Source organism: Stomoxys calcitrans, chromosome 4, assembly GCF_963082655.1.
Source record: "Stomoxys calcitrans chromosome 4, idStoCalc2.1, whole genome shotgun sequence".
NCBI lineage: Eukaryota > Metazoa > Arthropoda > Insecta > Diptera > Muscidae > Stomoxys > Stomoxys calcitrans.
In genome coordinates this window covers 17,168,463-17,192,764 of record NC_081555.1, presented here as the reverse complement: position 1 = coordinate 17,192,764, position 24,302 = coordinate 17,168,463, and the positions used below count along the sequence as shown (strand labels likewise).

The 24,302-nt window shown below is 34.0% G+C and overlaps 1 protein-coding gene across 3 annotated transcripts; it reads right to left on the bottom strand.

Moving 5' to 3' along the window:
* Positions 1 to 426: 426 nt before the first annotated feature.
* On the bottom strand, positions 427 to 23,893 carry LOC106084112 (GTP-binding nuclear protein Ran). Of its 3 annotated transcripts, none has more exons than XM_059367683.1 (4): positions 23,706 to 23,893; positions 3,308 to 3,423; positions 716 to 1,462; positions 427 to 658 (listed from the first exon to the last, which is right to left on the bottom strand). In XM_059367683.1, the coding sequence occupies exons 2-4, from the start codon at positions 3,391 to 3,393 to the stop codon at positions 532 to 534; spliced, it is 960 nt and encodes a 319-aa protein (XP_059223666.1). In that variant the 5' UTR covers positions 3,394 to 3,423; positions 23,706 to 23,893; the 3' UTR covers positions 427 to 531. The 3 variants fall into 3 exon arrangements, with proteins under 3 accessions (XP_059223666.1, XP_013103041.2, XP_013103108.1); XM_013247587.2 differs by lacking the exon at positions 23,706 to 23,893 and adding an exon at positions 6,616 to 6,701; XM_013247654.2 differs by lacking the exons at positions 427 to 658; positions 716 to 1,462; positions 3,308 to 3,423 and adding exons at positions 15,042 to 15,358; positions 15,428 to 15,914 and having other exon boundaries at positions 23,706 to 23,849.
* Between the last annotated feature and the right edge of the window lie 409 nt (positions 23,894 to 24,302).

Sequence of the window (24,302 nt, the reverse complement as noted above, 5' to 3'; positions counted from 1 at the left end):
TAAAAGGCGCATTTATTGTCCGATTTCCCAGAAATTTGGGACAGTGAGTTGCGTTTTGTTCTTCGACAACCTGCTGCATTTTGGCCCAGATCGGTCCAGATTTGGATAAAGCTGCCATATAGACCATGGGAAAAGTTTTCTTAGAAACACTTTTATGGAAAAGTTTTATTAGAAACACTTTTCCATGGAAAAGTTTTATTAGAAACACTTTTCCATGGAAAAGTTTTATTAGAAACACTTTTCGATGGGAAAAGTTTGGACACTTTTCCACAAGAAAAGTTTGCTCAAAGTTTGGACACTTTTCCTCAAGAAAGTTTGCTCAAAGCATTTTTCCATAGGAACAATTTTTGTAATAACACTTTTCCATGCAAAACTTATTTACACAAAATCTTTCACCTCAGCCAAATGTGGCACAGGTAAATTTGGTGTGGTTTTTTATTTGTAATCTTTTCCTTCATAAATTGGTAAAAGCTGCCAACATTTAGTGTTTTAAGAATAAATTGTACATATTTATATTAATTCATGTATTAATCACCCCTTGGAACGTATTTTCATTTCAGCAAATTTCAGGGAATAATCCCAACCCTTCCATGTGCTCCAAAGTACCTTTTGTAGATCCACCAATTCTCCCGGTTTTCGGTAGGCCGAATTCAAATTGCTGAAAAATTCAGATCTTTTAGATTTGATCATGTACTACCAACATTTTTCCAATTACCTATCTTCGCATTCATTAAACCACCAACCACCACCATAGTTCTGGGGGCAATGTCCCGAATTTGAGTTGTCCAGTGTAGAGAATTTCATACCTCTATGGTAATGAAGGGCATCGCCAGCATCTCCACTATATTCACCCAATTCTTTCATGGCATACTGCTCAGCTTCACTTCCAATTTCGAATAGGTCATATTTGGCATAACGTCTTTCATTCTCCCAATCTCCCAACGTAATTAAAAGTTCTTGGGGGCCATCATAGGTGGTCATAGTGTGTAATTTTTCCAGACCTATAAAGAATTCACCGTCGGGATTACCAAATCCATGCTTGTAATCAGTCCAGTTGCGTTGAAAATCAACAGAACCATCCATACGCCTCAAGATTATAGTCCATTCTCGTTTATTGTGTTCGGGTGTATGACGCCTATTATGTTCCGGTGTATGAGAACTATTATGTTCTGGGGTTGGATGTCTATTATGTTCTGGCGTTTGAGGCCTATTATAATCGGGTGCTTGAGGTCTATTGTAATCGGGTGCTTGAGGTCTATTATAATCGGGTGCTTGAGGTCTATTGTAATCGGGTGCTTGAGGTCTATTGTAATCAGCTGCTTGAGGCCTATAGTAATCGGGTGCTTGAGGTCTATTGTATTCGGGTGTTTGTGGACTCCTCATTTCCAGATATTTTGGTTGACAATTGGAGGCGATAGCGTTCTGCAACATATTTTGCATTTCATTTATTTGTTGATTTTGACTGCAAAGAATTTGTGAAGTTACAATTTTGACTTAAAATAGAATCTGCATCAAAATAAGATAAAATGCAGCTTTTGGGTATGAAAATGAGAAAAAGCCATCTCTCAAATTATCCTGCCATAGCCTGATTTCCGGCAAAATCAAAGAGTCTTGAGGAACTATTTCAGCATTTTTAGTGCTTATATTCCCGAGGCAATATTTTTCTTCTTAAAGGGGCCTACTGGATGGGCGTAGGAGTTGGAGGCTGTCTACTTTAATTTTTCTTAAAGCAAGTATGAAATTTAAATACTCGTACACATGTACAGTTACCTCCAAAATAATGTCTCCTTCCTGGTAGATTTTGGACTACGACATACGAAAATACTTCAGGGCGTGGGAAGGACAAGCCAAGGTCTGGGTAGTTTTGCAAGGACGCAGCATCACATATAGACGGATAAGTCCTCCAATCATTAGCACTGTCTGTCTACCTTGTCCCCACATGTTTTCAAAGCAATAAAATACCATTTTTCTTGCCCATCCTTGCGTCCCAACGAAATCCTGTTCCTCCGAAAGTCACAAGTAGATAAAGCGCAAAACGTTCCTTCATATCGCAGTGATTAATCTTATCAAAGTTCTGCTAAAATCGGTGTTGATCGATACACCGATTAAGATCCTGGCGAAAAGATCAGAAAAAATTTTCAACGGTGGTTATGCCCACCTAATGCTGGCGACTTTTGTGAGGTTCTATGCCAATTAAAAAACTTCATCCCAAAGAGGTGGCGCACTCCGGAACGACGTTCGGATTCGGCTATAAAAAAAGAGGTACCTTATCATTGAGCTTAAACTTGAATCGGACAGCACTTAATACGTAAGAAGTTTGCCTCTGTTCCTCAAGGGCAAATTTGAAGTTGACGATCGTCGATCTTCCTTTAATAAATCCATGTTGAAATGCAAAAAATGCAAAGCTGCGCATATTCACTATCCTATACGTCACCAATTTCTCGAGCAGTTTTGGAATAGCACTAGGTTTTGCTATTCCTCTATAGTTTTTGGTGTCAACCCTACTTTCCTTCTTATGAAGTGGTATAATAAAGCTTTCTTTTCACAGAGCAGGAATCATTGAAGAAGTAGTTAAAAAAATTCATCAAGGGAACATACGAGGAAGTCTCATAGTTCCTCAAGACTACAGATGGATGCGATCTGGACCTGCATCGAAATCACACTTGCAAATACGAAGTGCATTTCCGACCTCACCATAGGTCAATCTTATGTTAGAGATCGTATTGAAGATATCTATCACTAATGGAGAAACTGCTCCCATCAACGCATCTAGGTGGGTGCCCTGAAAGGAAATCGGCTAATTAAGTCGAGCTTTGTCAGAAGGTTCATTTTTTTAAATTCCTTAAAAAATCAGTTTCTGAGACTTCTTAACCCTCAGAAAAACGAACGCAATGTGTTGAAGAAAGAGGACAATCAGGTCGAGTCTGTGCACCTAAAGTTACATCGATAATCAGGATTTCTTTAGGTTTCTATTGCATTGATATTTCGCGGTATCGCTACATTCTTTTGGCAGAATCTTTATTTCCAGTCACTCGACACCTTATGCGCTTCGGGTGCGCCTTTGAACCAAATTTTTCAGCAAGAAGGTCAAAAATTTCATTCATTGCGAGGCCTTTATTAGTCTACAAAATTATCTGTTTAATCATCACATAGGTGCAAGGAAAACACATCTTTAGAATGCAGGATGGTGCAATAATCGTACCGATAGCCATCCTAACAATCTATAATCTTGAGAATTTTGACTTAAGTTCTTATACTACCTTCTTCTACATAGCCTATCACTGGAGGATTAAAATATCAAACTTACCTTTGCCTTAAATCCATTATAATTTCTTTTAATTGGCTCGATTCATCCATTAATCTGTTCAATTTTGAATACAGCACTCTCCACATATCTGCATCATTGTCCTCGGGAACTGGATCCTTAGTAAAAGAAATAACAAGGGCAAAATGGTTAAAAATACTGAATATTTCAATTATGCACATTAAAATGAATCGTTAAATATTTTCTTTATGAATATATTTGCATTTAAAGTTATTTGGGAATGGTTTACTTCAAAGCTTCTTCAGAGCGGGATTGAGGATTCAACTTAAAGCTACCAAAGAATATTAATATGGATATATTTGCATTTAAAGTTATTCGGGAATAGTTTATTTGAAAGATTCGTCAAAGCAGAGTTGTAGAATCTACTTAAAGATTGGATTAATATACGCCAACAGGTGCACAAGGGTCACATTTCTGAAATAAAAGGCTCTACTTGCCTAGATATTCTGTTGCTGATCTCATAGATGATTAAAGTGAATCTAGCGCATATATCGAAATTTAGACACAACCTGCTTGCTTGTTCGACTCATGAAGTCCACAGTTTAAAAATTGGACTAGTGAATCTGGCAATCAACTAATAGCCAGCGGAATCCAATGAATCTTCCAATTCGAGTAGATGTTGATCTAGGGATGTTCAACCGGTGTCTACTGAAAGAAGTTTTTCCGTATGTATATAAGAAACAAAAACCGATGCCCATAAGCAAGGGAAAAGGAGATCCAACGTTCCCATCGTGAAGCAGACCACTCTCTTTGTTGCCCACGGTCGGCAAGCATTTGTAGTGACTCATCTTCAGAGCGCCATTATGGAGGGAGGTGGGCACTCAATAAGACGACATGGTTTCCGGAAAGGAATATCCATGATGAGGTGGCGATAGTATAGACGGCTAGGTGAAGAAACCACTGATCCAGAACATTTGTGCCTTTGGCCCCACTGGACATGAAGAACGCATTGAATGGCCTCGATGGTGTGATGTTCTTCAGGCACTTAGGGACGATTTAAATGTACCGGCGTATCTAATGAAAACAATGAGAAGTTTCCGGCATAACAGAGAACTGATTTATAGCTCTCAAGATGGAACGGGTAAATATGAGACCATATAAGGAGAAGCGCAGGGCTCCATACATGGAACGGGTCACTGGCATGCAGTTATTAAGGACTGACTGACTGAAATGTCAGACTGAACCTTTCTAGTAGATATGCTGATGACATCGCTACAACCATCACGGCAAGACGCAAGAAAGGGGCAGAGTGTAACTGCGGATGGTGATGCTCAGAGCAAAGTACTGGTTGGACTCCTACAGCTTACAACTTGCGGTGCAAAAGTCTCCTAACGTGAAAAAATATCCTATGGCCAAAGACGACATACTGGTGAAGACAAAGAGATCGGTGAAGTATCTAGGGATTAGACTGGATACCTAACTAAACTATGTAGGGAAAATCTGGCATGTGACGACAAAGACCGTAAGGATAACGACACAACTCTACAAATGGCGAGCATAGTTTGGTCTCTCCCGGACAGTGGCAGACTCTTAATGGAGGTATGCAATAGCATCCACATAGGTGGGCCTCTCTCGAGCTGGTGCAGACATGCAACAGGACTATATGGCAGCGAAATATGGGGCCAGACACTGCAGACAACATGCCGAGCGAAATTTTTGCTATCGTCACAGAGAACGGAAATTCTTTGGCTCATATCATGCTACCAAACAGTGGAGGAGCCCGCAGCTCTTGCAATAGTTGGAATGGTTCCAAAAGACCTTCAGGCCAGAGAGCGGACGAAACTCTTCGCCGCCTGGTCCAACCCACAGAAGGGAGAGAGTGAGATTCAAACGCACCATTCGAGGGAGACTAGCAAGAAATGGCAACAAAGGTGTATAAATGAGAGACGGGTCAGTGGGACACGACGACATATCCCCGGAGAACAGATGTGGAAAGATTGTAGACAAGGCGAAATCAAAGATAACGTTACATATATGTTATGCCCGACTTTCTCGGCTAACAAACATTGGTACTTAGGGGGGAACACAATGGCAGACGTGAACCAACTTAGGGGCGTGGAATGGAAAACAACTGGAGATTTTGTAAGTAGCACGGAGTTCCCAAATTAGATTTTCTTCTTTTCGAGGTCACTTTTAGTATTCAGAGCGCACAACAAGCCGATTATTGGCTTAGGTGTATGTCCATAGTGGCATGGGGCGGATTAATCTACGCACACTCTTTTCAATCTTACCTAACCTCGCATCTCCAGCTATGACGCTGAACGCGTGGATTCGAATCCTGACGATGACATCAGAAAAATGCCAGCGATGGTTATCCCCACTTAATGCTGGCAACATTTGTGAGGTACTATGCCATGTAAAAACTTTTCCCCAAAGAAGTGTCGCCCTGCGTCACGCCATTTGGACTTGGCTATAAAAAGGAGGTCCCTTGTTATTGAGCTTAAACTTGAGTCGGACAGCTGTCATTGATGTGAGAATTTTGCTCCTGTTTCTTGTTGGAATGTTCATGGGAAAACTTTCACTTTGAAAGTTACAGACGTACGCTGCCACTGCTTACGTTGTGTCCAAAGACGCAGGAAATTTGGGGCAGCGGTTGACTACGTTTTGCTTGAAACAATTATCCAGAGAATGAGAGTAGTAGAGAAGGTTGTTGTAGCAGAGTTTTATACGCGGAGGTGGCAGCCCTCGCCGATGAAGGACTTCATCAGGTCAAAGCCCCTACATACAAACGGCTGCCATGGGAGAAACCGAACGATTACTGTGCACGAAAAAGATGGACCTGGACTCAGCGGCGTTAAGTATGAATGCGGCGGTCTGGATGCAGACATAGTTAAGATAAAATCAATATTCACAAGACGGTGTCCACCGACGGGATACTGGGAGCTTCTTACGCAATCCACTTTTCGAATTATTTACCAGAGCAGTAGAAACCACCACAAAATTCGATTAACACTATGGAAAAACTTGAGCATTGTAGTAAAAACTTAAATATTTTCCACGAACATGTCAATAAAGACCAACGGGAAGACTTCTCAGATCAAAAAGTTCTTTGGGCGCCATTACTACAGCATTCAGGTATGTCAGCATTTGTTTGAAGAAAACTACTGTTGATGTTCTTTTAACCCTGGAGTTTAACAACATAGGCAGACATGCTTACCTCCGTCCAACCGTAGACACCAGAAGAGTTTTAGAACTTTTTTTACTCTTCTATTTATTGCAGTTTTATTATCCAAATTATATCCAGTATCACTTAATATCCATATCCTTTTGAGGATATTAACACTACTCACATAGGGATCCACATGATGCACCGCTTTCGTTGATGATAAAAAAATTAATAAAAATAATCCCACGAATAGCATTTCCACCGGCGTAGTTTCACAAAATTACTGTGATTTTTGAAAGTAAATTCAATGCTTTTATATGATTCAATGTGTAGAGGAATGAATGTTGGTATAATATTTTTGAATAGGCATAAGTCGATCTCAATGAACCCTATACATTACGTTTTCAATCACTATTAAGTGAAGATAGTCGGTGAAGAGTCAATTACACAGGTGTCACATTACACTGGTCAGCCAGACTGTGGGAGAAGCACCTTTGGTGTTTTCCCGCATACTCAGCTAAAATAAGCAGAGTATGGATAGTTGCAGTGCACTGTGGCTCAATGCAATACTCTCTACATCTCCCTTTTGCACAAAAAGTTTACTTATTAGTAATAATAATAAATTCCCATTGATAACTATAGTCTCAATCGAATATGAGCTCTTGAATTTTCCATTTTATAAATGTCATTATTCTCCAGTCTTCCGAACAATTATTTGGAAAACTTCCTTCTTCCTTGTGCCTAGCCAAAACCTTATGATCCTGCAACTATTTCATGCTCTAGTAGAACGTAACCATCTAACATGCTGTGTGGATATATCTGCATTTAAAGTTACTACCAAAGTTTTCCCCTAAATAGGATTGCTCAAAGGAATTTCACCTGCAGAGTCGCTCCAACTATCATTCATCAGTTGGAATGGACAACGCCAAATAATCTTGGAGTTAAAAAACACCAATATCTTAAGGTTCTACAGAATCTTATGCTGAAGGGGGCCGTCCAATTCAAGTTGAGGAATGGTCCCTTAAGCATTTATGGTTGCACTATCCATTAATTTATTCAATGGCCACGAGTATCATGAGATAAGTGTTATGGCTTCATCATCTTATGAAGCGACTCTGCAGATTCCTCCTAGAAAAACCAAAACTTTGTGATCCTGCAACTATTTACAAGTTCTGGTAAAACGTAACCATCTAACATGCTATGTGGATATATCTGCCATTAAAGTTACTACCAAAGTTTTCTCTTAATAGGAGTGCTCAAATGATGTTCACCTGAACTGTCGCTCAAACTATCATTCATCAGTTGGAATCGACAACGCAAAATAATCTTGGAGTTAAAAGTCTCCAATAGCTTAAAGTTTTACAGAAGCCCCGTTGTCTGGAAAAATCTTATGCTTAAGGGGGTTGTTCAATCAAGTGGAGTAATGGTCCCTTAAACATCGAATCCTCATCATTAATAAGGTTTCAATAGTTGCGCTAGCCATTAATTTCTCCAATGGCGACGAGTAACATGAGACATTTATTAATATAATTATCATCTTCTGGACTAACTCTGTAGATTCTACATCGAGAGTTGTCTGCAGACTCTTGTGCCTAGCCAAAACTTTGTGATCCTGCAACTACATTCTGATAAAACGTCACCATCCAACATGCTATGTGGATATATTTGCATTTAAAGTTACTACCAAAGTTTCCTCTAGATAGGATTGGTCAATGGACAACGCCAAATAATCTTGGATTTAAAAAGACACCAATAGCTATAGGTTTTATAGAAGCCCCCTTGTCTAGACAAGTCATATGCTGATGGGGGCCGTCCAAAAGTTGAGGAATGATCCCTTAAGCATCGAATCCTTATCATGAATAAGCCTTTATTCATGATGAGTGTCATGGGATAAATATTAATGGTTCATCATCTTCTGAACCGATTCTGCAGAATGCGCCTCGAGAGTTGTCTGCAGAGTTTTGGACCTAGCTAAAACCTTGTGAACTTGAAAACCCTTACCAAGTCTGACTTTAAGACAAGAGAAAAAATATTTAAACACCAACATATTTCCCAGGATTCACTGGATAAGGTTAGGCCAAGCGATCAGCCGACATGCAATTTTTTTAATTTTTGGCAGTACTTGGCATTGAGAATGCCAACTTGTTCTCTTTTTACATTCATCCTTGGTTACATGTTCTCCTATTTGATGACATTTTCAATCGGCAAATTTGACATCCTTAATGATGTTCATGGGGCCTATCCACTTTATGTTTTCGCAAGTGACCTAACCTTCTATTAGTGAATCCTGCACATTTTCATAGTAGACATTAAAATTCGTTGTTAAATCTTCTATATGGATATATTGGGTTGCCCAAAAAGTAATTGCGGATTTTTTAAAAGAAAGTAAATGCATTTTTAATAAAACTTAGAATGAACTTTAATCAAATATACTTTTTTACACTTTTTTTCTTAAGCAAACTAAAAGTCACAGCTGATAACTGACAGAAGAAAGAATGCAATTACAGAGTCACAAGCTGTGAAAAAATTTGTCAACGCCGACTATATGAAAAATCCGCAATTACTTTTTGGGCAACCCAATATTTGCATTTAAAGTTACTACCTACGACTAGCGGCATTACAATAGGCTAAAATATCTGAGAAAGTCTAATTGCAGACTGTCACTTAAATCTCTAAACTGGACCCTGGAGTTCCATTTCCAAATCTTCTTTATGAATATATTTGCATTTAAAGTTAATACCTATGACTTGTATTAGTATCACAAAGGACTAAAATGTCAGAGTGAGTCACAGCCAGAAAAACCTCTAGATATGATTGCTCTAAACTCCCTCAAACTAGCATTCCTCAGTCCATTTGAATTTTACATCCCGAAATAGCCCAAGTTTAACAAAAAAAATCCTGTTCTATGCAAAAATTCGAATGTTAAGGGTGCCATGCAAATTCAAGCTAAGGTATGGTTCCTCAAGCCTTCTATAACCAGCTTGACTTAGGTTTTTAAAACGAGATAAAATGCATGACTATGAGATTTCAATATAATGCCCCCAAAACCCCAGTTTCCAAACAGATTTAAAAACGATCCCATACAATTCTATTGGGTTGCCCAAAAAGTAATTGCGGATTTTTCATATAGTCGGCGTTGACAAATTTTTTTAACGGCTTGTGACTCTGTAATTGCATTCTTTCTTCTGTCAGTTATCAGCTGTTACTTTTAGCTTGCTTTAGAAAAAAAGTGTAAAAAAGTATATTTGATTAAAGTTCATTTTAAGTTTTATTAAAAATGCATTTACTTTTAAAAAATCCGCAATTACTTTTTGGGCAACCCAATATATAAACTTTCACTTTTGTAAGAATTCATAGTCGGCCATTACCATACCGAAAATATTATCATCCCGCTAAGACTATTTAAAATTTTTAACTTTTTATCTATTTGCAATAATGATAAGATCTGAGGAGATGCTATCACTTTATCTATTGCATTAGGTTATACATTTTCGCAATGCTTATAAATAATAACTTTTTTTTGTTTTTGCATTATTCTACACGAACTTCTGTGTTTATTCTAAAAAAAAATAATAAGACCAATAGCATTAACATAATAAAAAATAAATAAATAAAGAGGTTGATTTTTTCAGAAAAAAAAACATTTTTTTCTTATTATGTACATGGCATAGATACCTGCTTAAATGGAGGTTAAGGTTTCATATCGCTCCAAATATTTTATTATGATTTCGTAAGAAGGTAAAAATGGAAATTTGCACATGGACAACGCATTAAGAAACAGTGGGAAGACCAAGGGGTGTTGTTCGAAAGGAAATTTAGGTCAACACAGGAACAAAGTGCAGATGAGCGACACATTTTCATAGAATAATTACGTAGTTAAAGATCTTACAGATCTCGTCACCATAACTGAGGGGAAAAGTACCGCTGAAAGACCTTAACCCAAAAATAAGTTTTTAAAATGATTTTCTATGCCGATTGGGTTACGAATATTTCCTATAGGCATGAAACACTTATTTAAAAAAACAAGTAAAAGCGTTCGGCCGGGCCGAATCTTGGGAACCCACCACCGTGGATTCTGCTAAAACATAGGAGCTATATCTGGTTATAGACCAATTTGGACCGTACTTGGCACAGTTGTTGGAAGTCTTAACAGAACACTATGTACAAAATTTCAGCCAAATCGGATGAAGATTGAGGCTGTCAGGGGCTCAAGAAGGCAAATCGGGAGATCAGTATAAATGGGAGAAATATCATGTTTTTGACCGCTTTCGTCCTACTACTAGGTGCAGTTGTTGGAAGTCATAACAGAATACTATGCGCAAAATTTCAGCCAAATCGAACAAAAATTGCGGCTTCCAGGGGCTCAAGATGTCATATCGGGAGATCGGTTTATATGGGAGCTATATCAGGTTAGTAACCGATTCGCAACATACTTGGCACAGTTGTTGGAAGTCATAACAGAAAACAGAAACAGCAAAATTTCAGTGAAATTGAACAAAAAATGCGGCTTCCAGAGGCTCCAGAAGTCAAATCGAGAGATAGGTTTATATGGGAGCTATATCGAAATATGAACCGATGTGACCCAGACGACAGACGGACGAACGGACATGGCTAGTTCAACTCGGAAAGTCGAGACAATCGAGAATATGTATAGTTTATGGGGTCCTAGATCAATATTTCGAGGTGTTACAAACGGAATGACTAGATTGTATACCCCCATCCTATGGTGGTGGGTACAACAACCTATTTTTATTTTTGAGTGGGCAATCCTACCAGCTAGCACTATGTATCTATTATAAATTGGACTTTTTTCTCTGAACCTTTTCTTTAGGAATCACTAGGAGACTTCTCCCAAGGTATAGGTTAATGATAACAAACTCGATTTTTGTAGACGAGTGCGAACGGGGTACTACTGAGCGGCACATGTAAAGAAGTTTTATACTAGGCTAGGACCTCTTACATGTTGCCAGCATAAGTTAGGCAATGATCATCACTGAAGATCATATCTAACAGATTCGTCATCAAAAGCGAACATCTAATCTAATCTATCGATATCTTCCGTTTTGTTTAAGGAGTTACAAGCATTTTTAAGTTTATGGCAAATGATTTGTTGGGTACTTGCAAAGCAGTACCACTTCATTGAAATTTTAAGTTTTCAATCTAAGTATATAGCCATGTCAGCCAGTATGGTGATCTCTCCTGAGTCAAGTGGAACAATAGTCAAAAAGGCTTAACCTAAAAAAATAGCTTTCAAAAGTATCACATACCATTTTAATACCTCCTGAATCAAGTTCTAACTCGATGAAAAAGGACCTCATTTTCATGAGAATGAAAATTTGCCCATGAACCTTCCAATTAGGAACAGAAGCAAACTTCTATATATCAATGAATGCTGTCTGATTCAAGTTTATGCTCAATTATAAGGGGTCTCCTTTTTATAGCCGAGTCCGAACGGCGTGCCGCAGTGCGAAGAAGTTTTTGTATGGCATAGTAACTCACAAATGTCGCCAGCATTAGGAGGAAAACATGCTGACAGACTGAAGGTCCAATCGGAAAACATGTAAGCACCACACAGGCCGGAACATTGCTGTCATGAGAAGCTTCGTCCACAGGTTGCGGAGAGTGAAATGCTCCATACGGAGTAGCTGCACCGGCAGTCGCGTACAATCAGCGGTGTCGAGCGGAGAGTCTCAGTGAGAGGTCGGGTGGCAACTGCTCTTGCACAAATTCTGAGTGCCTATGATGCTCGTTATGAGAGTGCGAGTTATTGGCGACTTTAAATAACCAATGGCCACTTTGTTTCCGCGGCGATCGGTCCTTTGGACCGGAACGAGCTTGCTCACACAGGAGCTTGACGAGGTTCGCCACCTCCACATGATAATGTGGCTACGATAACGCCAACAACAACGTGCTAACCCATATGCCACACTGTATCCTCTCCAAGCGTTAACACTATTTTTAAGGCGATATAAGTATTTTAAGTTAAAATCTATTTTGGATTACTTTCAAAGCCAATTGCGACAGCAGTTCCGAGGCGCCTAAAATCTTTAGCAAGTTCGGCTAATGGTACGCGACGACCTACAGCAGTGAACTAAGTAGCAGAGAAGACATCACAAATGCCTGAGAATAACCATTGCTGAACATTTTCCCCAAACTCGGGCGTTAAGTATCATAAGTGCCACACAGTGGCCCCTCAAAAAATTAAACTTATTTTAAGGAGTTACCAGCATTTTTAAGTTAAAACAATTGATTGGAGAGCTTGCAAAAGCAATAGCGGTAGCAATCCGAGGGGCTTAAAAAACTTTTCCCCAAGTTCGGCTAATGGAAAACAAAAGGCCTGTAGTAGTCAACTTATGGACAGAAAAAACATCACAAATATTAGAGGGCAGGTTAAATAAGAGCGGCAGTCCTTTAAGGACTCAATTACGCAATTTTAGAACAAGGTGACCAATGGTTATTTACAAGCGCCAATAACTCGCCTTGTCATATCGAGCATCATAGGCACTCACTATTTGTGCAAAGAGTCGGTGCCGCCCAGCCATGGCCTGGAACGGGATAGCTGTAAGCACCACACAAGCTGGAACATTGAGGTCCGATCTGTGTGTTGTTCATCAAGCTTAGCTGCGAGCTACCGGGCTCGTCCACAGTTTACGGATAGCGGAATACTCCATGCAACAGCAGACGCGGACAATCGGCGATATCGAGCGGTGTCTCAGTGAGAGGTCGAGTGGCACCGGCTCTTGCACAAATTCTGCGTGCTTCGATATGAAAAGGCGAGTTATTGGCGACTTTAAATAACCAATGGCCAAAATGGTCCCGCGGCGATCTGGTCCTTTGGACCGGAACAAGCTTGCTCACCTACAGGAGCTTGACGAGGATTGCCACCTCCACATCAAAATGTGGTTATAACAACCAAGGCATCTGGTGGGAATCGAACCCACGACCCGACTCTGGCGAACCGAGCACACTTCCAACTCGGCGACTAAGGGAAAAAAAATTTCCAACTCGTTCCTTGAGTCTTAAACCAACATGTTAACCTCTATCCTCCACATAGAGGGGGTCAAAAGCATTTTAAAGTTAAAATAATTGTTTAAGGTAGTCGCGAAAGTAATTGCCAATTCCAAATTCGGCTAATGGAAAGCAACCAACTAAGTAAAGACGGCCACATGAATGTTAATAACCATTGCGCATTTTTCGTAGTTTTTGAGGAGATGCAAACATTTTTAAGTTAAAACATTTTTTAAGGAAATCTATTTGTAAAGCAGTTGCCCTCACGTTTCCCTGATATAGAATCCGGTGAGAGTGCCAGATATACTATGGGTTGCCTAAAAAGTAATTGCGGATTTTTTTAAAAGAAAGTAAATGCATTTTTAATAAAACTTAGAATGAACTTTAATCAAATATACTTTTTTACACTTTTTTTCTAAAGCAAGCTAAAAGTAACAGCTGATAACTGACAAAAGAAAGAATGCAATTACAGAGTCACAAGCTGTGAAAAAATTTGTCAACGCCGACTGACTATATGAAAAATCCGCAATTACTTTTTGGGCAACCCAATATATCCAACTAGCCTATCAAGAGGTAGGAGGCTTAGTTGTTGTTGTTGTAGCAGTGTGTTATACACTGAGGCGACAGTCCTTGCCTATGAAGAACTCCATCGGGTCAATCCGGTACGTACAACCGGTTTAGTGTTGCGATTTACCAGAAATGATGAACTACGTTTTACCTGCAACGACATTTTAACCTTAAGAAAGTTTTTTCACTGAAGTGATATGACACAGTAGCCGGACTAGTTACACTAGAGGACTTAGACTCTGCCAATGATTCGAAAATCGATAGGTTGTAGTGAAGTACCAAAAGTGACAATACTTGGATAGTTGAGATGAAACCTATCTCATGGTTTCCAAGACCTACTGCGTTTACCTATTCATCATAATGGGCGGTTCTTTAACATAAATCAAAAAAATCTTTTTTTTTTAAGTTTTCTTTTTAATTCAGTTCTATTATCATTTTGATAGAAATACAAACATTTTGGAAAAAAAAATATATATTAAAACAGAAGGTAATGTACAAACTAAGGCGAAAAAATTAGAAGTAGTTAAGATATTATTCAGTTACATAGAATACCTTAAGTGAAGCATTAATAAATAATGAAATAAACTAAAAATCAACAATGTTCAGTTTCAAAATCAGTTAAAAGAAGTAGGATATACAAAAAACAAAAAGTCTAGAAACTGAAAACGAAAATACAACAGACTGTATAAAAAAATTCATAAGCCAGTTTAAGGCCAAAGAAAATTGCCTTTTGTTTAGTTTTGTAGTTTTTTTTTTATTGAATTTTTAATTTTAAAATAGATTTTTTGCGGTTTTGTAAATTTCTTTCAAGAAGATGTAACTTCTTACTGCTGTTCTGTTCTGGAGTTCTTAGATCCCTACTATTTTTTTTTGTTTCTTAAGTTTAAATTATTCTCATATGCTTTTCTCTCTTTTGTAACTGCCTGCTTCCATTTATGTGTGGTTCTATTAATCGGTTTTCTATTTTAGAAACTCCGCCGAAACTGCAATATGGAGTTAAGCCAGGTCTGTGGTATATCTTTATTTGTTTGCTCAATGTTTCAACAAATAGTAGTGTGGATGCAGCTTTGTTGTTTTTAGAAAGAGGATTATAGAGAGGGGAGGAGTGTTGTTGGTTGTTTTGAGTAAAAATTGATTTACAAATCTTCATCCTCGTCGGGCAAGGCAGTCTCTTGGGCTTCTTGTAGATCTCTTTCGATTTGTAATTGCCAGTCCTTGTCCATTTTGACTTCTGGGGGCAACAGAGCAGGCATTGCCACAAATTCCAGATTGGGATCGCCAACCAATTTGCGGGCCAACCATAGGAAAGGTTTTTCAAAGTTGTAATTTGATTTGGCGGAGATGTCATAGTACTGAAGACATTAAGATATATTAAAGATGATAAGTTTTTAAAATCTTTTCTGGTGTTTTGAGTAACTCACCTGCAAATTCTTCTTTCTGTGGAATACAATACTCTTGGCCTTAACCTTACGATCCTTGATGTCGACTTTGTTGCCGCACAACACTATGGGTATGTTTTCGCACACACGCACCAAATCTCTGTGCCAATTTGGTACATTCTTGTAGGTTACACGCGATGTCACATCGAACATGATAACAGCACACTGTCCCTGAATGTAGTAGCCATCACGCAAACCACCGAATTTCTCCTGACCGGCTGTGTCCCAGACATTGAAACGGATGGCACCGCGATTCGTGTGGAAAATCAATGGATGCACCTCGACACCAAGTGTTGCCACGTATTTCTTTTCGAATTCACCAGTCATGTGACGTTTGACGAATGTCGTCTTGCCGGTACCACCATCGCCAACCAAAACGCATTTGAATGTGGGAATATCTTGCTCTTGTTGTGCCATTATTCAGATACTTCTTTAATGCTATTTAATATGTTTCTAATTAAAAAATATGCTGTCAAAGGGAAGAAAGAAGAGAGAAAAACAAAAATACATGAGAAAAGCGGGGAAAATAATACCGGGCAAATCTTAGTCAACAATTCCAGAAAGCACTCTCATTTTGGCTTGCTGTACTAGCAACTGCCAATTACAGCAATCAAAGACAACACTGCAAAAGCTTGAAGTAATATCGGTTCCCATGAAGTGTTTCAAGATTTAAAGAGAAAAAAAACCAATTGCATTCCCACTAACCCCACATGCAAGTATTTGGCTACAACAACGAAAACTAACGGAATAGTTTTTTTTAAGAATTTCAGCGGTTCTTGGCGAGAAATGCATTGGGCTAATCCCAGTACACAGAACCGTCTGCAAAGGGGATCAACCGATTAACTTCTACATTACATTGTCACTTACATTCTACTTTTGAAACTTCTCTCCAAATGACACTCTTTAATAATTGGTCTCCTTTTTTTCTAATGGCGATGGGAGTTGATGTCCACACTTAACAAAAACTCCTTTTATTGGCTACTTTTCTTTTAAACAGGATTTCAACAAGAAAAAATTATTTTATTATTCTACTTTTAGCAACAAAAATTTATAAGCAATAAAAACTTTTCTTTATGTATTTTTTCCAGTGAAGATCCTTTCTTTAACAAGGACGAGTGATGACTGGCGACAAACCCTAAGTAACAGAACTGAGGAACAAATAAAACGAAGCTGTAGGCTTGAAACAAAAACGCAAAAGCAGCAAAGAAAGAAAAGAAAACAGGAAGAAAGGATCAAGGAATTACCAAGAATATAAGGAGCGCATACACACACACACACAGCCACAAATACATCAATAAAACGGTTTACAATAAAGCAAACTAAAAACTACCGCCGTTTGCTGTGTGTGTGTGTTATAAGAAGAGGTCCTTTGCTAGTCTAGTACATAGGGGTGGAAAACAGCTGTGCCTAAGAATAGCTTCATAGTCTTGAAGCAAGAATGCCTACAAACGAGCCATAAAGGCAATTTCACAGTAATAACGTTTGTACTTTAAAGCGATCGTTTCTGCTGCCTGCTTCCTTTTTTTTGTCAAGGATTCCTAGTGTGTTTTGTTGCAAAAGATGAAAATACCGCAGCATATGACAAATTACGGTAAAACCCAACAAGCAGCAATGATGAAGAGCAGATGCTTATAGACTTATAAACAGTGCACCAACAAAAACCAAACAATTTTATTATTTTGTTATGTGGGGCAAATATGTCGATAGAACAAACATAGGGTTGGTTTGGAATTTTGTTTTATATTTTAAACACTCAACATCATGTTCTTCATAAAAGAAGGGCAACAACCTGAAATAACAAACATAAAAATCGACCATTGCCGGAATGGGCGAGCTATTGGGTGTCATAGGGAAAGTCATGGTGCAAAATTCAAATACATTTAGATTAATCGGTTAAGAATTACGCTCTCTCTACTACAGTCTCAAGAAGTATATACGGTAAACAAAATTAAAAAAAAAAATACTAAGAAAAAAAATTTAAAAAAAAAATACAGAAAATATTAAAAGTTTCAAAACAAAAAAAAATGAAAACATTAAAAAAATTTAAAACAAATACAAAATATGTAAAAATTTTAAATAAAAATAAAATTAAAAAATAAAAAAATTAAAAGAAAATAATAAAATAAACATATATTTTAAAAGTAATAAAAACAAAAAACAATGAAAAATAAAAAATAAAAAACAACAATATATAACAATAAAAAAACATTAAAAAAATAAAAAAAAAGAATTATAAATACAATAGAACTAAATGATTATAAATAAAAAACAATTAAAAATAAAAAAATAATATAAAAAATAATATAAAAAAATAATATAAAAAAATAATATATAAAAATAGTATAAAAAATAATATAAAAAAATAATATAAAAAAATAAAATAATATAAAAAAATAAAATAATATAAAAAAATAAAATAATATAAAAAAATAAAATAATATAAAAAAATAAAATAATATAAAAAAATAAAATAATATAAAAAAATAAAATAATATAAAAAAATAAAATAATATAAAAAAATAAAATAATATAAAAAAATAAAATAATATAAAAAAATAAAATAATAAAAAAAAATAAAATAATATAAAAAAATAAAATAATATAAAAAAATAAAATAATATAAAAAAATAAAATAATATAAAAAAATAAAATAATATAAAAAAATAAAATAATATAAAAAAATAAAATAATATAAAAAAATAAAATAATATAAAAAAATAAAATAATATAAAAAAATAAAATAATATAAAAAAATAAAATAATATAAAAAAATAAAATAATATAAAAAAATAAAATAATATAAAAATATAATTACAAAAGTTTATGTCTATAAGTCTATTGCAATATAAACAATTAAAATATATGAAAATAAAAATATATAAAAAAACAGAAACTATAATATAAATAAAAAACTATAGAAATGAAAAAAAAAAAATAAAAAAAAATAATATTAAAAAAAAGAAAAAACACATTTTCATGTCTAACTTAAAACAAGGGTTTTTTTGTGTTCTATTTGTAATAGAAACAGATAGGGTACTATGGTCTGCAGACGGACAATATCCGATTGAATGAATAAAGGATTAATAAAAATAAAAACATATATATAAAAAATATAAAATATATATAAAAAATATATAAAAATATAAAATAAATATAAAAAAAATATATCAAATATATATTTTTTATAAATTTAAAAAATATATAAAAAAATATATAAAAAAATATTTAAAAAAAATAAAAGAAAAATAAAAAATATATAAAAATATTTAAAAAAATAATTAAAAAAATTTAAGAAAAATAAAAAAGAAATAAAAAAAATAAAAAAAAAAATAAAAAAAAAAATAAAAAAAAAGATAAAAAAAAAAAATAAAAAAAAAAATAAAAAAAAAATAAAAAAAATAAAAAATATTTAAAAAAATATAATAAAAAAAAATAAAAAAATGCAAAAAACAAAAAAAAAATATAGAACAATTTAAAATAAGAGATATAAAATAATTTAAAATAAAAGAGATATAAAAAATAATTTAAAATAAAATTATATTATATTTTTTAAATATTTTTTTATTTTAAAAAATAAAATAATTTAAAGTAAAATATAAAAAAAAGAAATAAAAAAAAAATTTTTAAATAAAAAAAAAATAAAATAATATTTAAATAAAAAAAAATAAATAAAAAAATATAAAAAAAATATAAGAAATATAAAAAAATATAAAAAAATTAAATAAAAAAATATAAAAAATATTAAAATAAAAAAAAATTAAAACAAAAAAAAATAAATTTATAAAAAATATATAAAAAAATTTAATATAAATTTGAAAAAAACATATATATATATACTGATATAATTAAATACTAAATTTAAATTATTTAAAAATGTGAAATCTCTTTGAAGAAAAATATTATTTAGACATGAATAATGAATTAAATAAAAATAAATAATAAATTAAATGAGTTGACCCACAATTGTTGTTAAATATTTCTTAGTCATTAAGCATTTCTTATTTAATTTTTGTTATTAACTGTAAAACACCCTAATGAGTACCCCATTGTAATTATCTACATTGGCCATTTTTTTGGCTTTTTTATATGTTCTGAATATATATAAAAATAACAGCAAAAAAATATAAAAATAAAACAATTTTAAAAATAAAAACAAAATATAAAAATATGAAAATAAAAAATATTAAAATAAAATATATAAAAATAAATAAAACACAAAAAGAACTGAATTAAAAACTTTAAAAAAATATAAAAATAAAAAAAATATATAAAAATAAAAAAAAATATAAAATAAAAAAAACATAAAATAAAAAAAATATAAAATAAAAAAAATATAAAATAAAAAAAAATATAAAATAAAAAAAAATATAAAATAAAAAAAATATAAAATAAAAAAAAATATAAAATAAAAAAAATATAAAAAAAAATATAAAATAAAAAAAATATAAAAAAAATATAATATAAAAAAATATAAAATAAAAAAAATATAAAATAAAAAAAATATAAAATAAAAAAAATATAAAATAAAAAAAATATAAAATTAAAAAAATATAAAATAAAAAAAATATAAAAAAATATAAAAAAAATAAATATTAAAAAACATATATTAATAAAAATAGCGAAAAATATTATGTAGAAAAAAATATATACAAAAAAATATATAAAAAAATATACAAAAAAATTAAAAAAAAAAATATAAAAAAATATATAAAAAAAACATACAAAAAATATGTAAAAAAAATATATAAAAAAATATATAAAAAAATATAAAAAAATATATATAAAAAATATATATAAAAAAATATATAAAAAAATATATAAAAAATATATAAAAAAAATATAAAAAAAATATAAAAAAAATATATAAAAAAATATATAAAAAAAATATATAAAAAAATATATAAAAAAAATATATCAAAAATTATATAAAAAAATATATAAAAAATATATAAAAAATATGTAAAAAAAATATATAAAAATATATAAAAAAATATATAAAAATTTATATAAAAAAATATATATAAAAAAATATATTAAAAAAAATATATAAAATATATATAAAAAATATATAAAAAATATATTAAAAAATATATATAAAAAAATATAAAAACAAAAAAATATAAAAACAAAAAAATATAAAAACAAAAAAATATAAAAACAAAAAAATATAAAAACAAAAAAATATAAAAACAAAAAAATATAAAAACAAAAAAATATAAAAACAAAAAAATATAAAAACAAAAAAATATAAAAACAAAAAAATATAAAAACAAAAAAATATAAAAACAAAAAAATATAAAAACAAAAAAATATAAAAACAAAAAAATATAAAAACAAAAAAATATAAAAACAAAAATATATAAAAACAAAAAAAAAAAATAAAAATTAAATTTTTTTTTATTTTAAATTTATAAAAATAAAAAAATTGTATGATAAAAATAAAAACAAAAAATATATAAAAAAAATCAAGCAACAACATACTTTTGCTAACTTTTAAATGTTTTTCGCTATACTATTCTTTGAAAGCATTAGACAACAACCGGACTAAATCCTGCAATGGAATCTCAATAAGATTTTAAGACCGAAAAAAGAAAGCGCAAGATTTGATTTGTTTTCTATCGTCTTAAAGAGCCACGTTCAAATGTGTGCTTTATAACCTACTAGTTGTTGTTGTTGTAGCAGTTTATTGTGTTCTACCTTTCGTCTGCTTGATTCTGTTGAGTAGCAAGACCCAGGAACTCTGCGACTAAGATGAGGTGCGTCCACAGGGATCTGGGCCTAAGTCGAGTGTGTCTGGCCGGACAGTTAAACAGGTGACGTGCATCGTGCGCTCCCTGGTTACAATCGGGACATACATCTTGCACGTCGGCATCAATCCCAGCTCTGTAGGAATTGAGGCGACTGCAGCTGCCGGAACGTAATTGAGCCAGAACTACTCTGGTTTGCCTACTAGTATAGTATACTTGTTCATCTGTCATATGTATGTACTCGTACTCGTACGACTCAGAAACAGATCCCTCTCAACGCACCTCAACTTAGTAGCAGAGTTCCCGGATCTGGACATTCAACAGATTCAAAAAGACGAAAGATAGAACACAACAAACTGCTTCTACAACAACAAGGGAACGGCACGGGATAGAAGTGAGCACCACACAGACTGAAACATTGAGATCCGATCTGTGTGGTGTTCAGTGCTGTCACGAGAAGCTTAGCTGCGAGCTACCGGGCGCGCCCACAGGTTGCGGATAGTGGAATGCTCCATATGGAGTAGCTGCAACGACAGTCGTGGCCAATTAGCCGTATCGAGCGGAGTCTCAGTGAGAGGCCGGGCGGCAACGGCTCTTGCACAAATACTGAATACCTATGATGCTGGATATGAGAAGACGAGTTATTGGCGCCTTTAAATAACCCACCATTTCCAGGAACGAGCTTACCCAACTGTGGGGGAAGTCCCACAGCCGCACTGAGGACGACACTATTTGATGCACTGAATTTAATGCTACATCTTATGCCTGCGGACAACGAATGATAGATGGTCACAAAGAGGGGCTGTGAGCATTCCAAAACAATGTGGCCTCATCTAGACTTGAAGAGGTCTACTGCGTTGCTGTCACTGGCTAGAACAGACGTCTCAGTCATTGTGTCCGTCATGACAGGTCACTGTCTAATCGGAAAACATGCTGACAGACTGAAGGTTCCCAGCAACGACTTTTGCAGAAGCTGTTGAGGAAGAAGAGACAGTAGAACACCTTCTATGTGTGTGTCCCGCACTAGCATTTAGAAGGAGTTCCACTTTAGGTGCTCATTTCTTTGAGAAACGGTCTGATTTAGCTGATGGTGAACATTCGCATGTTATTGGGCTTTTTAAAGCGATCTGGAAGGTTCAACGGTCTGAACTAGAAGGCATCATCCTTCTTCTGTTCCTGTGGTATCACAATGGCCGAAAACGTCCAAGTGAGTCTGATGGCAGACTGCCACTTAAACCTAACATAGGGTTTGTAGGTCTTCCAAGCAGGGGACAGATTATATTCGTGCTCCTAAGAGCATTGGAATTTTCTTCTTCCTATTTTTTTTCTGCATAAACCGGACTTTTCTTAAACTTATTACAGAAAAATGAAAAATCGAATAATCCATATTTATAACTTATGAATCATCCGCCATTAAGCAAATGATCAGAGCAGTCGGCAAACTACACATAAGGGAGTGTGTGTGTTTGTTTGGTGGCATAGAGTCAAACAAGCAAAGGAATTCTGGCGCCAAAAATGTCAAAAGAAACTAAAACCCAAACAAACCCGATAGCGATATATGGCAAGTGTTTTTAGTTTTCTAAAATATAAAAAGAGAATATGAAGAAATCTTTTTAATTTAATATATATATGTAAATATGAATAAAATAAATTGGCATTGTTTTTTTTTTGTTTGTTTGGATTTTAACAGACCCCATGGTATTTTTTCTTTTTGCTGTTAAATAACAGCACACAAAGCAACAATGAGGCAAGAGCCAAAATTCATAGCAATGACAGTTGAAGAGGAAGATGGCATATAAAAATGCCATATTAACCTAACCTCAATTTGAATGGATGGCTGCTTTTGAGGAGAATTTAACAATCTGCCAAAAAAAACTTATTGGATATTGAGCATTTGTGGATATTAATCCCAATTTCAGGAAATTATATGTTCAATGTTCTTGATGTGTTGAAATTACAAAAGAAAAATAATACAAGCCGCCTCTTTATGCAGGCCAAAACACATGTTTACCTCATGTGCGAAAAAAATTTGAAGAAAAACGAAATAGCCGAGAATCTACGCCGGCAGAGGTTTGTGACGCCAAACCGCATCAGGCGTCCCCGCCAACTTTAGCTTGTCCAAGAAAAAAAACGACTCCAAGTTCATGGACACCCAAAAGCCCATTAAAAAATTTCACCATATTCTGTAATTGCCCTCAGCCAGAAATTCCAACATTATGCTTCATCAGTTTCTACTTTCTTTAGGGTTTTGTAAATATAAAATCCATGGAATATTCTACAAAAATTGATTTTGTCAATTGGCAGCGCCGCAGCATAGCATATTTTTTCATTTCCCCCCTCTTTATTAACGCATATTTGCACTCTCCGCCACACACACACACAAATAACACAGCACACCACAAACTCCACGCCATTCACTGTTGCCGACAAGGTGATGATTTAATTCTTTCATCTTTTCACGTTTTTTTTAATATATATATATAAATACTTTTTCTTTATAAAATGACACATACTTTTGTATCCACCAGCTTTTTGTTTAGAAATCCTTGTATTTTTCTGCCACAAACAAATTGATACAATCCTTATTGGACTTGCAAAATATGAACGTTTTTCTGTTGGCTCGACTTGTTAAATTCTGGGAACAAATAACGCCGAAACATTCAATCTATGAATATGGTTACCGATTGCATTGTATGGGTATCGTTGCAATGAATAACCAACTCAAATTCCCAAATACAGGATTGCCGTTGCGAGCCAACCCGTGTATTTCGCAGTAGAAATCAACACTTTTTCACAACTCTTTAGATGATAAATTACGAAACAAAAGAAAACATGCGGATTCGATTAAGGACTTATTGTCTTGTTATTTATGATAATATTTTAATAAATTGTTTTATAAATATATATTTTCACTAATGAACTCGAGCATAGTATCAAATTAGCATATTAAAGTGAGGGTAACACTGTAGACTACCGTTAACTCTAAAATGCTCAAATAAACTACAGCATGGTGCTATTAGGGTAAATGAAACATGATACAATTATAAGTGCATCCTGAAACTACAGTATATACATGATATAATTACCAGGTAGTGTACCGTAAAAGCTGA

What these genes read in the sequence shown, in the direction of transcription:
- LOC106084112 (XM_013247587.2), bottom strand. Translation starts at nt 6,687, where the DNA reads ATGCTATTCGTGGGATTATTTTTATTAATTTTTTTATCATCAACGAAA. An exon ending in TGCATCATGTGGATCCCTAT is followed by an intron (nt 3,424 to 6,615) that starts GTGAGTAGTGTT and finishes TCTTTTACTAAG; the next exon opens with GATCCAGTTCCCGAGGACAA. An exon ending in ATAATGGATTTAAGGCAAAG is followed by an intron (nt 1,463 to 3,307) that starts GTAAGTTTGATA and finishes AATTCTTTGCAG; the next exon opens with TCAAAATCAACAAATAAATG.